Raw genomic sequence first — 14,565 nt, forward strand, 5'->3', positions numbered from 1 at the left:
TTTAAAATCCCATCTGTCCAAAAATTTAGCAAGATCCACCTTTTTGAGGGATTGTGATAAAGTAGAAAAGAAGTAAAATTGGTGTAAGTATTCTATAATTACATCTAGTAATTTTAAATTGTAGATAATAATTGAATGTTTATTGAAAAAAAATTTAACATAGATTTTTGGTCAAATCATTGCATTTTACAAAGCCATGCATAGAATACATATTACGACTTCACAAACTTCATTTTAGTACAAAGATACTATACAACTCAAGCACTGGACAAAAGCATTAAGTATGAGGCAAGTTAAGAGATTTATAATCTCTCAAAAGGCTATCTTGGCCACTACCCTCTTAACTACCACCCAAGGAAGATGGGCAAAGCCGAGAAAGAAACCTGCCGACTTTGTCAGGAGAAACCAGAGACATCAGCAGATATCTTTTGCGAATGTGAGGAAATAGCTATAGCCACTCCAGTAAGACAATTCTCACACCATGAGAGGTGCACCTATGGACATAATCATAGTGATTCCACATGCAATGTACAAAAATGTACCTTACGCTTCCTTTAGAAACTGGTAGCAGTGCATAAGGCTCAAATTATTAGTATATAATATATTACAGTAAAATAAGTTATAAACGTCGATTAGTCATTTATAACTAAATTCTTTTAACATCTAGAACCTGGAATACAAAGCCAGTCTTAAAAACTTGACTAGGTCAATCTAGTTTCTCCAATTAAAAGAAGAACACCGATCCTTCTATGACAACTTTTCCTTACTAAAATACTTAATACTGTCTTAAAATAAGATATGGCTCGAGTAAGAGGACTTCATTTAATGTAGTCAGTGGCATAAGAAGATATATTTAAAGTGGCTTTTATCTGGTAGAGCTACAAGGAATGTGAAATTTTATGAGAAGCAAGAATTCAGATCAACTTATTATATCATGGATCAATTTGTACAGAGGTAAAAAGTCAGAAAGTTGTCTGTGACATTCTAGAGTTGGGATTTTAAAGAAAGGAATTTTATGAATTTCCCTAAGGAAGTCTATTCTAGTTACTAGTTCTAGTAGTTCTAGTTCTTCTAGGGCAGAAGGGCAATGAACAGGCTGATAAATTTCCAAGGTGTGATGAAGATATCTATTGGCCTTGAACACGTTGTGGCATACCAAACTCCCAAAAATTTACAACCATCAATGGATTAAACACGTTCTCACTCACTCTCTCAATCACTCACTACTCACTCACTCACTCACTCTTTTTCTATCAATCTCACTCACTCACTCTTTTTCTCTCAATCTCACTCACTCTTTTTCTCTCAATTTCACTCACTCATTCACTCACTCACTCACTCACTCACTCACTCACTCACTCACTCACTCACTCACTCACTCACTCACTCACTCACTCACTCACTCACCCACCCACCCACTCACCCACTCACTCACTCTTTTTCTCTCAATCTCATTCTCTCTCTCCCTGTTCATCTCAATAATGCTTCATTTGTTTCCTTTAAAATTCTGACTTCTTTAATTTTTTTCCAATTCCTACTGAGTTCACATTTGGGATAATAAAAAATAGGGACGATACTGTATAAAAAAATGGTCACGACCTTTCCAGGCCAAATTTTCTGATTAAGTCGAATAAACAATTTAATCTAATGTTAATAAATAATTGTCAATCAATTTTTTGCAAAAGTTTTTATTGTTAAGGAGGGAAACGTTTTGTGTGACCATGGTTGGCGGACTTGGGAGATAACAGTGGCCAGTGTTTCGTGACCCCTTCTAAAGTGGTTACTACCAATCTCATTTTCATACTATGTAACAAAGGTTTTCTCATTTTTTATTTTTTATTTTTTAAATTGAAATACATGGCTTAGGAAAAGAACGAAGAAATTCTTTTGTACAAATGTGTTTAACATCGGTGTTCGACGGTAGTTATTCGAAAAATGAATCTTCAAACTTTGTTTCAAGATTTCAATCCAAGGTGGGCACTTGTTATTTGATACGATTCGACCTAATTCCATTTGATTATCCTTGGCTGGTTTTTATTTTATAGCAAATTCATCGTCCACACATCGCTGATGATATTTACGGCTCTGTTCGCCTTAAAACTTGATGGATCCATCGACTGGTCCTACTGGACGGTCTTCTCTCCGATATGGTTCTGGAAATTTATGGTGATCTTGGGAGCAGCAGTCGGCAGTTATGTCTGGTGGAGATATCCTCATTTCAGGTGAGAAAAGAATTTCCTATTGTGACGATGATGGTATCCAAAGTCTGTCGGATGCATTTCGGCATTTTGCAGACTTCATTGCTCGACATTCCAAGATTCAAATACCTGGAAATCATTCAGACACAGTGATTGAAGTTGCCAAAATGTGTCTGACAAACTGAGCGAAAATGAGTAGACTAAAATGACCGGTAATGACTAAATTGGTATGTCACCCCGCAGAACACATGAAGAAATTTAACAATTGACCAATAATTCAACTGTTTTAAACTTTACCGGACTGATTTTTGAATGCTAAAATGCGTTCTGTAAGAAAACTTAAGTAGGCATTGCGCTATGTGTAAAGGTTGTTGTATTAACACTTTCAACCCGGAGGCCGATCGGCCGTAGACTACTTGCCTCCAGGCCCATTTTAACTTATTGGCTTGTCATTGGCTCCATGTGGCATCTGTTGGTACGGCTGTCTTGACAATGCTTCAATAACGTTAAATAAATGTTTGTAAATTGGCAAATGTTTGCATTTCCATGTAGAAAAATAATATTCCATCTTAAAAATCAATACAATAAGGTTAAAGGTATGTGTAGGTGGTTCATTTAAAGTCAACATTGTGATAATTGTTTTATTTAGAGCTTAAATTATATAATTTTCTTATATTTATACTATAAAAATATTATATAGGCAATTAAAAATAATATAAACAACTTAACAGATTAAATTAATGAATATGCATAAGACCATCCTAATAAATCTTATATTATAAAACAACTAATAAAAAAATGATACATAGTATACAAAAATTCTACAAAATAATAAATATAACACATTAAAACAAATAATATGTTAAAATATGTGTTATAAAAAAACAATTTAATAAAACTAGATTACCATTAACAAAAATATTTACATTATGCAGAATTTATATAATATAAAATAATAAAATAAAAGTATAAAATTAATGGAATAAATATTATATACCCATACTATCTATATATGATTTCTAAAATGTCACAATTAGGAATGGCAAAAAAAAATATTACATATTTTTCAACGTATAAAATTTATTAACTGAAGAAAGATAAAATTCTCAATTTTTGTAGTTACTAACTTTTCAAATAGTTTTAGTCTTATAAGTATCATATTGCTCTTCTTGGTCATTTTCGTGTAACTAACTAACGAGTTCAAAATCATTGTCAGGTTCTAATAGAGCACGAATTCCTTGATCGGTCATATTTTTCAAATCTTATACCATTTTAAATTTTATGAATTGAACGAAAATAAAGAGAGGGCCAGCGCCAGTTGGCGGCGGTCAGCTTCTTGGGCTTGCAGTACCAAGTGCCAAGTGGTGAACTGAAAGAAAAACAAGAAATGCGTTGAGGCCAGATGGTAGTAGCTGCTGAGGAAGATAGTCATCACATAGAGCTTTCTTAGGGAGTGCCGAAAATAACTGGTGCCACAAAAATGGTGGTCATTACGTGATCGACATAGTTATAGTGGTTGACACAAGTATGGAGTAGTCAGCAGTGGAGTTGACACTTGGTCATGAGTTAGAGTTTAGAGTTTAGAGTTAATGGCCAGTGCCCAATGATGTACTTGGGCTGTTACTGGCCAGTTAGAAGTTGGATTTTGAATAACATTTGTCGGTTGCAAAAATGGTGATGAGAATTTATCATTAAAAAACTGACTTATTTTGCAATTTCATGTTTTACATTAAATTAAAGCTATTTATTTATTTTCTTAGACATTTAATTGTAAAAATTTGCTGAGCTATCAAGAATTTTATGAATCATAAAAAGGTCAAAGGTTGTCAAAAAAGACGAGAACGTTCTTGATTCATTCAGATTAGCCAAGCCATTCAACATTGATAGTGATCGTGTCTTTTCCCATTTTCTTTTGACAATGGTGCTCTATTGTAGATTATTAATCACAAACTGTTCTTTCCCGCTTTCATTTTAGCATGTTCAATGCTGATTAATTTTAATTTTCGCTCTCGGGCTGCAAATTTTGTTAAAATTTTCTTATGTATTATCTGTCCTCTGGCTGGTTGGAATACTTTGTTTTTCCTGGAGGTCAGCCACATGGAACATGTTACAAAAGCCAGCTGTTAAAGCAAAGCAAATACTTTATTTATGCTTTTTATATAGAAAAATACTATCAGTAACAGTGACTTGTTCCCTGAATTTAAAGGATTTATTCACTGTTGTTGTTGAAAAGAACACCCTTAAAAACCTAAAACTGAACATATTGTTTTTGTTTCATTTTATTGTTTAATTATTTTTTTTAATCATTTGTGATCATGAATATTTGAAGGACAACAATAGCGCTTCATGTCATACATAATTTATGCTTTTGAACCAAGCAAACCAATTGCAGATGGTGCTTTCTTCTAAATCAGTGATTCTTCACCACTGTGCGCGGCACTTTTGTGTGTCGTCAAATTTTAGAAATGTATTTAGTAAAAATTATAATGCTTTTTTTTATTATGAGTAAAGTTTAAATTAACGAAAAGAACTTATATAAAATTATTAAATAATATAATTTAAAAAGAAAATGTTCAATTTGAATAAACATTAGATGCGATTATCCCATAATAGTTATGCTAAAAAGCTTTAAGAATATTATTACAATTTTCGACATCTTATTTGTGTGAATTCAGATTTTCAGTATTAACCAACATTAAAACGAAAAAAAGATCGGGACTGTTAAATGTAGAAGACGATATGAGAATAGCATTGTCATTCTGAACTTCGTTCAAATTGTGAACGATGTTCCAGTGAACCCGGCTTGAACCGTGACTGGTGCAATGGGGCCTTATACGACCAAATATAAATGAAATTATCAAAAAACATCCAGCTCAAATTAAAAGTATTCTTATTATTAACTTGTAATTAATCCCTTAATAAACATACTGTTGTTTTTGTAGTAATATTATTTTATTTTACATTCAAAATTATTATCATATACTATTTTACACAGTGTACTATAGGTAAGTAAACAACTTTTAAACTTATCTTTTTCTTTGTGTGCCACCAAATTTTGAAATCGTTAAAAGTGTGCCACAAAAAAAAAAAGTTGAGAATCACTATTCTAAATCATCACCATACACATCACAAATTTTCTTAGCAGTCTAAGCTGCAGTTTTTCCTTTGTGGTAATAAAACACCATTAAATGATAAAAGTATACTAATTTTTTTCTCCAATTTAAATGAGCAAAATACCTTGCAAAATAAGTGACTTGATAAAAACTGACAACTAAAATTACCTTGACTAATCCCTTCCTAAATGATGTATCCTAATTATTAAAATGGACAATATTATTATGCAAAAGTCAAATATGTTGTAATTTCTATGGTCTGTCCTTTAAAATGGTAATTACGGTTAAATTTATTTTAAACTTTTGTTTTTCAGATTGGAGGGAGAGGCTTATGTTCATTACAAAGCAATGCTTATTAGTTTAGCATTGCATTTAATTTTGCTTATGTTTGAATTGCTTGTGTGTGATAAACTACAGTCAGGCCGGCATCTTTGGATTCTTGTGTTTATTCCTCTAATATTCATATCAATTGTTTCAATCGCTGTGTGTATTTGGGCTGTTAAACATGACCGTTCATTTGAGGTATTCGATATTTTCATTAATAAATTTTTCTATGGCTTTAACTAACGTTAAATGGTTTTCAGCTTGAATTGTTCTGTGCTGTGAATATGCTGCAGTTTATATTTTTAGCTCTGCGTTTAGATGGATTTACTTCATGGAGTTGGGAAGTAAGTCGCATGGGATCCAGGGTAGATCGTAAAGATAAGGTTCAAGGAGTACAAGGTTGACTTTGTTTCTAGGTTGTATTCGTCCCACTATGGATAGTTATGTGCTTGTCTTTAGTAGGGGTTTTGTACACGATCATTTTCGCTGGGATTCTTTTGAGAACACCTCAAGTAAACGCCAGGCAGAGGAGGACATCTTTTAACTCTGCACTTGCCTATACATTCTTGGTGATACCTATATTAATATTCCAGGTAACGTTTTAAGATATTTTCCAGTTTTGTAAAATTTCTCAAATTTATTTACATTTCAGGTACTTCTTACGAACAAATTAGACGGTGATATATCAATGGCATACATTGGAGTGGCTTCGCCATTATTTTTAAGTTTTTTCACATTGATATTGATGTCATTTAGTGCCAAAGGAGGCAATAGATGTAAGTTTTTATAAATTTTAACCAAACATTGATGTTAAAATAATTATAGATTTATTATGTTGATGTGATTCATATCAGACTAATATTATATTAATTAAAATAATTAATATGGCTTAATAATTGTAAGGAGTAAGGCAAATTTGAATTTCCTACATCAAATTTTTGAGGAATATATAGATTCTTGACTTTGAAACTATTTCTAATGATTTACATGGATAACAGACAAAAAAACAGACTTACAATGCAAAAAATTATGGCTTCAACGATCATAAATTTGAGTTTAGCTTAGTTTATCCAAAATTACCATTTTGCAAATTTCTTAATGTAAGAAAACGGGCAAGGTTTAAAAAAAAAGTGGACTAATGTAAAAGGAATTCGATGATATCTAAATAGGCTAAAAAGGGGTCACAAATTGGGAAAATGAATAAAAAATCATAAGTTTTGAATGGATTGAAATAAAACCATTAAGTTTATGGCATTCCCCTCCACTTTAGATGTACTACCACCAATTTTTTTTCTTACACAACAAACATTAAAAATTACATTGCAAACATTTTATTTTATAACTGTGGTTCTAATTTATTTGCAAAGACAAAATTTATGCCATTGAGTGTAGCTTGTCAGGTCCTAAGTTGTTTGTAAAGGTTCCAGTGGATCGGTGGAGTCATTATAAAGTTATCAACAATTTTGTTATTTTTGAAACAAAGAAAGGCAAAAAATCCCTATTTTTTCTGACAAAAATTCGTATTTACAGGTTTTAAAGGGTGCTTTAAATGAATCCAAATTGGTGTTATCAAAAATATATATTTTTAACCTACTTTACTGGAAATGTGTTTTTGTTTTACTAACTTTTAATATATGTAATCTCATTTAATAAGATCTAGCATGTTATTTTCTTATTCTATGTCAAATAACAAATCAACTGATAAGTATAATAACATTCAAAATATTTTCAAAGTCCTGATAAAGGCAGTATATTTCTTGAAAGGTTGAACTGAGTATTTTCTTTCAAATTGGCCTTATCGCTGATTTCTTTATAAGATTATAGAAGTATAATTAAACATTGCTCTATTTAGAGGAATACTCTACGATTGTAGACCCCGTAGATTGTAGACATTCGCAATGTTGCCCAATTCATCTGGATAATATTTACAAAATAAGGCCATTAAACAAATCATAATCACACATAGTAAATTCAGTGCTCTCTCCCTAATCCGAACTTTGGTATTCCGAACAGTCCAACTTTTCGAACTGGAAAAAAATCAAAAAATTGAAATTTTTAAGGAAACAAATGTATTTGTTTGTTTTTATATTTGGGGAAGGGGGAGAGAGAATGAGTGAGTGAGAGAGAAAATGAAAAGGGAGTGTGAGAGTGAGTGAGTGAGAGAGTAAATGAGTGAGTGAGAGAGAAAAGGGAGTGTGAGAGTGAATGAGTGAGCGAGTGAAAGAGAGTGAACGAGTGAGTGAGTGAATGAGTGAGAGAGAAAAAGAAAAGGGAGTGTGAGAGAGTGAATGAGTGAGAGAGTGTGTGAGACTGTGTGAGTGAGAGAGATCAGATGAGTGAGTGAGTGAGTGATTGATAATAATCCCAATATTCCCCCCGCAGTAATTTGGATTGCTGAAGGATTTATCCATTCTCAAAATGTGAGGTCACATAAGTAATTTTAAGCATCAATATATGTAAATCATGAATTTTAAATTTTTTGTATGAACATTACAAACTTTTATAAATTCATTGTACATCTTTTTACATTTTCTTCTGTTTCTTCTTCAGGGTGGTTTGGCATTCGTAAAGATTTTTGCCACTTTCTCCTGAGCATGTTCCCATTTTTGCAAGAATACGCCAACATCGCTTACAGTACGAACAACCAGTCGAGTGGAGAGCCAGGGTCAAGAACAAGAGGAGATAAATCTAAGAAACAAATCGATGTAAACAAGCCAGTCGTACCTATAATATCAATTGAAACTCCCGACTAAATCCAATTCTTATATTCATGTTATAATTAAGAATTGTAGTATTTAAAAAACTAACATAAAAAATTAGTTATTTTTCTTACATTTGCTTAATGAATTGTCATTAACTCTCAGTACATCATAGACATTCCTATGAGAGGAAATTGATTAAAAAACAAAACAACAACCCTCAGGGGAATCATTTCTCCATGACAAATTCCATATAGTTACCCAATTCAACAATATTTGTGTCATGGTTATGTACTTAGTTTTCTATGTGAACCACTGTATTGACATAATGTACCATTCAAATGTTATTTTCATTGATAAGATGCCATTGTTGGTACAATACTTGGTAAGTCGGGTTTTATACATTTTCATGTTTGATTCGTGCCTGCCAGAAATTGTATTATAGTATTAAATTATAATCTGTAAGGGTCTTATTTAAGTGTATTCAATACAATCTATCACTCGACTAATTCTTTTAAGACTGACAGTGTTATCTTTATAATTATTGTTTAGCTAAATTTTGTCTTTAATATAGGTTGACATGAACAATTTTGATAAATTTTAATTATATATATGTTTTGTTTAAGCTAGTTATACTTCATTTTATTTGATCAGGCAGATTGGCCTTCATATATTATTGAATTGTTTATTAAAATTTCGAAAATTTTATTTAATTTGACCTTTTCAATGTTTATTATTGTTCAAAGAAATCTGAAAACATTCATTTCTAAAAAATGATATAAAATAAAAAAAAATCCAAGGATGTGTCACACATTCATTTTTTTGTTAATTGCTGTTTTATTATTTTATTTGTTTTGTATATACTAGTAGTTTTTTCTTCAATTTTATAATTACTGGAAATCAGTAAGCCAGCTATGTAGTGTACATCAGTAGAAACAATATAATAAAACAGGTTTTTCTTATATTGCAACAGCTCACAGTCCATTTAAAAATATTATGAAATAATAAATTCAACAGGATTTAAATCACCTTGTTTGATAAGTTTTCTTTGTATATGTTTAACAATATTAATTTGTACCTGTGTTTGAAAACAAAATTTACCTTACTTTGTACATGTTTACATATAAATTTTTAATAACAAATGTACATATATCTGTATATAAGTGTATATTATAAGACTATTAACAACAATATCAATGTTCTAAATTTGTTAATATTATTTAACTTTTGTAAACAAAGTTAACGCAACAGTTTAGATAAAAGAAACAATCTATTTTCTAATTTGAATTAAAAAACCAATTAAATTGTCAGATTTATTTTTACATTTGTTTTTATCTAAATTTTACCTATTTTATAAATAAATGACCAGTTTTATCACAGTATTTCTATTGTATAAATGTACAGCATAACCCAAACTTGTGATGCTCATATAATATTTTATATATTGTATTGTAAATCCTTAATATAAAGTCTTATTGATTTCTAAAGTTTTATTCTTTATCAAATTTGTTTTTGTTATCCCATGACAGTTATTTAATTTAAGTATAAGTTAATGTGTGGTTTTTAGTGATCGTTAGTTAATTATTTGGAGATCGTGAGATGCGATCTGGTGTGATGTAGGTTTTAGAAAAACATTTACTTTATCACGCAAACGTTTCGATCTTTATTGAGATCATCTTCAGGGGCTGGAATTTATAAATATTGTTTAAATTATGCAAATATAAATTATAGGATACGAAAAAATGAATTTATACAATGCTAGAAATATTAGACTCAATCAAACAGAAAACAAACCCTTTGAGTGAGTATAAAATTTCTAGCATTGTATAAATTCATTTTTTCACATCCTACATATATTTGCATAATTTAAACAATGTTTATAAATCCTAGGCCCTGAAGATGACCTCAATAAAGATCAAAACGTTTTTCTAAACCTACATCACACCAGACCGCATCTCACGATCTCCGTATAAGTTAATGTGCAGTTACTGCTGCCCCTGTCAACTCCTCCACTGACCCTCTTGCTCTTGTTGGGAGAAATACCAAGAACTGGAGGTCTTGGCAAAAGTTGGTTGATGTCTGCATACCCGGACACAATGAAAAAGCAGACATGGCGACTAAAGCAGGGACTTGGTCCCAACTGACCAAGATCCACCCGCCTGATGGTGTAAATGCAATAAAAAACATGATTTAAACAAAGTGGCAGTGTTGGACCACTGCCAGGTGATAGGTGTGCCTTGGAGGACCTGACTTGTAGAAGAATGATCATCCTTACCAAATTAAGAACAGGAATGCGACGTTTATACATGGAAACTTACTTTTAGGCTAAAGCCCACATAGCCAGCATGCCGTGAAAGGTTGCCTCGATGTGTCCCACCTAATTGAATGATACATTTACTTGGCTCCATATAGAGAGCGTGTAGGAATGCCACCTAATATGAGGATTGTGCTTCAGGACGGCAGCAAATATCTGGGTCCCTTGTTCTGGGATTTGGAGAAAACAGGGTTTTGTTGTGTACAGTAACGATTGTGTTTATAGAATGTGTTGAGAGTGAATGAATTTATTTGCTTGAATGTATAGGTGAGAGAGCTGATGTCAGAATATTGAGAACCCATCGGCACTCAATTATGTTAGTTATATAATACATGTAGAGGGTGATGGAGGAATATCGAGTACTCTACCTCCCTAGTTGAATGAATGGTATGTAAATAGGAGAGAATCTAGAGAATGTATTTAAGAATGAACGTGACGGGTTTGGAACTACATATATTATATCCTAGATTGACCTAGCAGTTGACAGCATCCTCCTCGGAGCCGAACCCCCTTGGCTGGACGGACGAGATCATTGGCTGACCCTGGACTGCCAACACACAGGGTGGGTGATTCTCGGGACCTGCCAGTCATTTATTCGAATAGGGATATCATAGACTCTGCCATGTTCTAGCATAATTCTCATTGACCAACACATTGACAAAATTATCTTTCTCTTCATACCTGGGCTTTGGTCCAAAAGTGAGTGTCTGTGTTATCCACATTGTCTGGAGGCCACCTATCAATCATGCTTTTGATGTGCAAGAGCTTCTCGGTCGACCCAGTCCACTGATGCTGCCAAATATATTATTGTAGTACTAAATACAATCAGAAGACAGATGGAAAACAAAATGAAGTATCATTAATCATAAAAAGTTTAAAAAAGAATGGATCGAGTACTAAACCCTGAGGAACTCGAGAAAGGACAGAATATATTTTGGACACTAAGAATATTAATTTGACTCATTGACTTCCAGATTCATCAATGAGAAGAAAGTTGGTTAATCATTTCATGGTCAACCAGAGAGAATATGTTATATATCTAAAAATGAGGAAGGGCCATAAATATATTTTTCCTGTTGTTTTTCTATGCTATTATTGGAACGAAAGCATTTATTAGCGAGAATGGAGTGGCCAGACCCCTTGTTCACCGAGCAATATCCAATACTTGGACAGGAATGAATGTTTCTGTTGTTCATTGGCCTAAAGAAAAGGATGCACGAGAAACAGTTCTTATTTACGTAAAAATTCTGAGTAAATGTATTTAATTATTTATCTCTGGGGGGGGGCGAGAATATAATTTATTGGCATGTGGCAGGGAGTTTTTCCCCAATCACCCCGAGCAATATCGAGTATTCTGACGCAGAGTGAAGTTTGGTATGTGAATGTCATTTATTAGCCCGATAGGGGGAGAAATCCCTACTTATCCCCAATTACGCCGAGGAATATGAATGAGAGACATAAAAAAATTCAAAAACATGGAATAGTCGAAGAACTGTGAATGAAGTTTCTTGTGCGAATGTACATTTATTAACGCGAATGTGGGGGGGGGACGTCTTTCCCAATGTGTGAATAAAAGGACTTCTTCTCCAATCGCTTTGAGCAGTATTGAGTTGTCGAGGATCTGTGAAAGAAGTTTGATGTGCGAATGCAAAAGTAATTTATTAACGAAAATGAGGGAAGACTTCTTTCCCAATGTCCGAGGAATATCGAGTGCTCTGGGGCAGTGTGAACGTAATTTATTAGTGTGAATGTAGGGCTTTCTTCCGCAATCATCCCGATGAATATCGAGTGCTCTGACAGAGAATGAAGTCTGGTGTAAGCGTGTAATTTATTAGCGAGATTGGATAAACATATCCCCAATCATCGCGAGGCTTATCGTGTTCTCTGGGGCACTATGATTGCTAACACTTATTTTTAAATGTATATATTTTTATTATATGTGTAAAGTTTGTCGAGGGTGGCAACAGGATAGAAAAACGAAAGAGTCAGTGACTATAACTTGGCGGCAACGTTTGAAAAATGAATTAGAAGGAAAAAATGTGAAAAGGAGAAGATAAAAATAGGGGGATGGCAATGGCAAATATAGATAGCCAGCCATAAAACTATTCACAATATAATACACTGACAGGCAAAAAATTCCACCCAATTGATTTTCTTTTTCATTTTCTCGATAAAATAAAATTCTGCCCTTAATATGTCTCATTGTTTTTACGAATAAATATTTGATTATGCTGTGTTTTAAATTGGGAATATCAATTAGAGGTGAAAACGCTTAATCCTTAATCCAAAACAAGGATAAAGGATTTTTCAATGTTTAATTTTTACGGAATTTAAAATGTTTATTCAGTCTCATTTGAATTTTGAAGCAATAAACTGTTTAGTTTTCATCTTTGTTTTCTTAAGTGGAATTTTTAAACTTAAAAATGCCGCTTAATGCTTAGGATGTTATGCGTAGTGTGGCACTATTGATGATGGTCGTTCCATCAGGTATGGAGCTGTTGCCATCGTAGTTCCCTGGGTCCTACCATAGAAGGCCCCACAGGATGACCGTTTTTTTACTTTGTGCATTTTGCGAAACCGACAATGTTGTTCAAGCGATTCATCAGCTCCAGGAAGTTCGAGGTGTCCAAATTTCAGAACACACTGCTCTAAGAAGATTAAATCAGTATGGACTGATGGCTTCTCGCCCTGTAAGAGGACCAGAATCGATCAGGACATACAGGGTTGCACGGCTCGCATTTGCCCGAGAACACAGCCATTGGTCATTGGACGATTGGTCTGCTGTACTTTTACAGATGAGTGTAGATTTGCTCAACGATCACCAGAAGGGCGTGAAAGAGTGTGGAGAAGGCGAAATGAAAGGTACGAGACCTGTAATTTTTCCCAGAGCCAACCTTTTCAACGTAGCTCAGTGATGGTGTGAGAGGTTATTTCAATGGAAAGTTGTACACAGTTGGTTGTTGTTCGTGGAGGGTTTTGACGGCCACTCGCTATGTAGATGAAATGTTGGAACATCATGCGTTGCCTATCCTCGGTGAAATCAGCGACATTCCTATTCTAATGCACGATAATGCCCGACTACATGTCGGTCCCATAGTACAAAAGTACCTTCACAAGCATAACATCAGAGCCTTAGCCTGGCCGGCCCGTTCTCCAGACTTCAACCCCATCGAACAATTAACATCAAAAGAGGAATAAAAGTTCGTCCATCACTTCCTGATACACTCCACGGTCTTGAAAGGACTCTTCGTGAAGAATGGCTCTCGAGCAAAGAGACATTTCCAAACTGGTAGAAAGTATGCTGAGGCGTCTTCGAGATGTAATTTTAATCAAAGCAAGAGGAGGAAATACGCGATATTGAAATGTCAATTAAAAATCTAAAACAATTTATCTGTACGTCTTTTTTGTATTTTCCTTAGAAATTTAATTTTTTTAAAACTTTTATAGACAAAGAATCAATTATTTAAACGTTAAAAAACGTGAAACTGATTGAGATATTGTAAAAATATATACAAATCAAGTTATATTACAAATGGGATTTTTTGCTTGTCAGAGCATATACTCTTATAAAAAAATATATATTTTTTCTAAGTCTTTGTCGGACATTCATTTCTAACTTTGCAACACATTTGGTTTTGTATTGAAATACGTGCGAGAAACAATTACGAAATCGCGCCCTCCCGCTCGTACTTGGGCCGTTTTCGAGGAAAGGCGTTATTTGCCCTCACTTCATTGTATTTAAGGATCAAGGGTGGTCAAATATTTATATCCGGGTGTCATAAATAAAGAACACAAGGGCCCATGAGACTTCTTTCCGTACCTGAACAACGGCGTTGAAGTTACCTGCGTTGCGGGAGGGCAGGGCGGTTCTCCCCGTCCGTGCCGAGAGGTGGCCGCAGACGGGCGAAAAACGACGA

The 14,565-nt window shown here is 33.5% G+C and overlaps 1 protein-coding gene across 1 annotated transcript; it reads left to right on the plus strand.

Annotated features, from left to right (window-relative positions):
• Positions 1 to 1,762: 1,762 nt before the first annotated feature.
• Positions 1,763 to 9,078, plus strand: LOC106661229 (transmembrane protein 185A). The gene is made up of 7 exons (XM_014384494.2): positions 1,763 to 1,973; positions 2,046 to 2,222; positions 5,626 to 5,833; positions 5,896 to 5,979; positions 6,052 to 6,228; positions 6,288 to 6,411; positions 8,186 to 9,078. The coding sequence occupies exons 1-7, from the start codon at positions 1,936 to 1,938 to the stop codon at positions 8,386 to 8,388; spliced, it is 1,011 nt and encodes a 336-aa protein (XP_014239980.1). The 5' UTR covers positions 1,763 to 1,935; the 3' UTR covers positions 8,389 to 9,078.
• The last annotated feature ends 5,487 nt before the right edge of the window (positions 9,079 to 14,565 follow it).

Source organism: Cimex lectularius, unplaced genomic scaffold (genome assembly GCF_000648675.2).
Source record: "Cimex lectularius strain Harlan isolate CLEC.00 unplaced genomic scaffold, Clec_2.1 scaffold75, whole genome shotgun sequence".
NCBI classification, from domain to species: Eukaryota; Metazoa; Arthropoda; class Insecta; order Hemiptera; family Cimicidae; genus Cimex; species Cimex lectularius.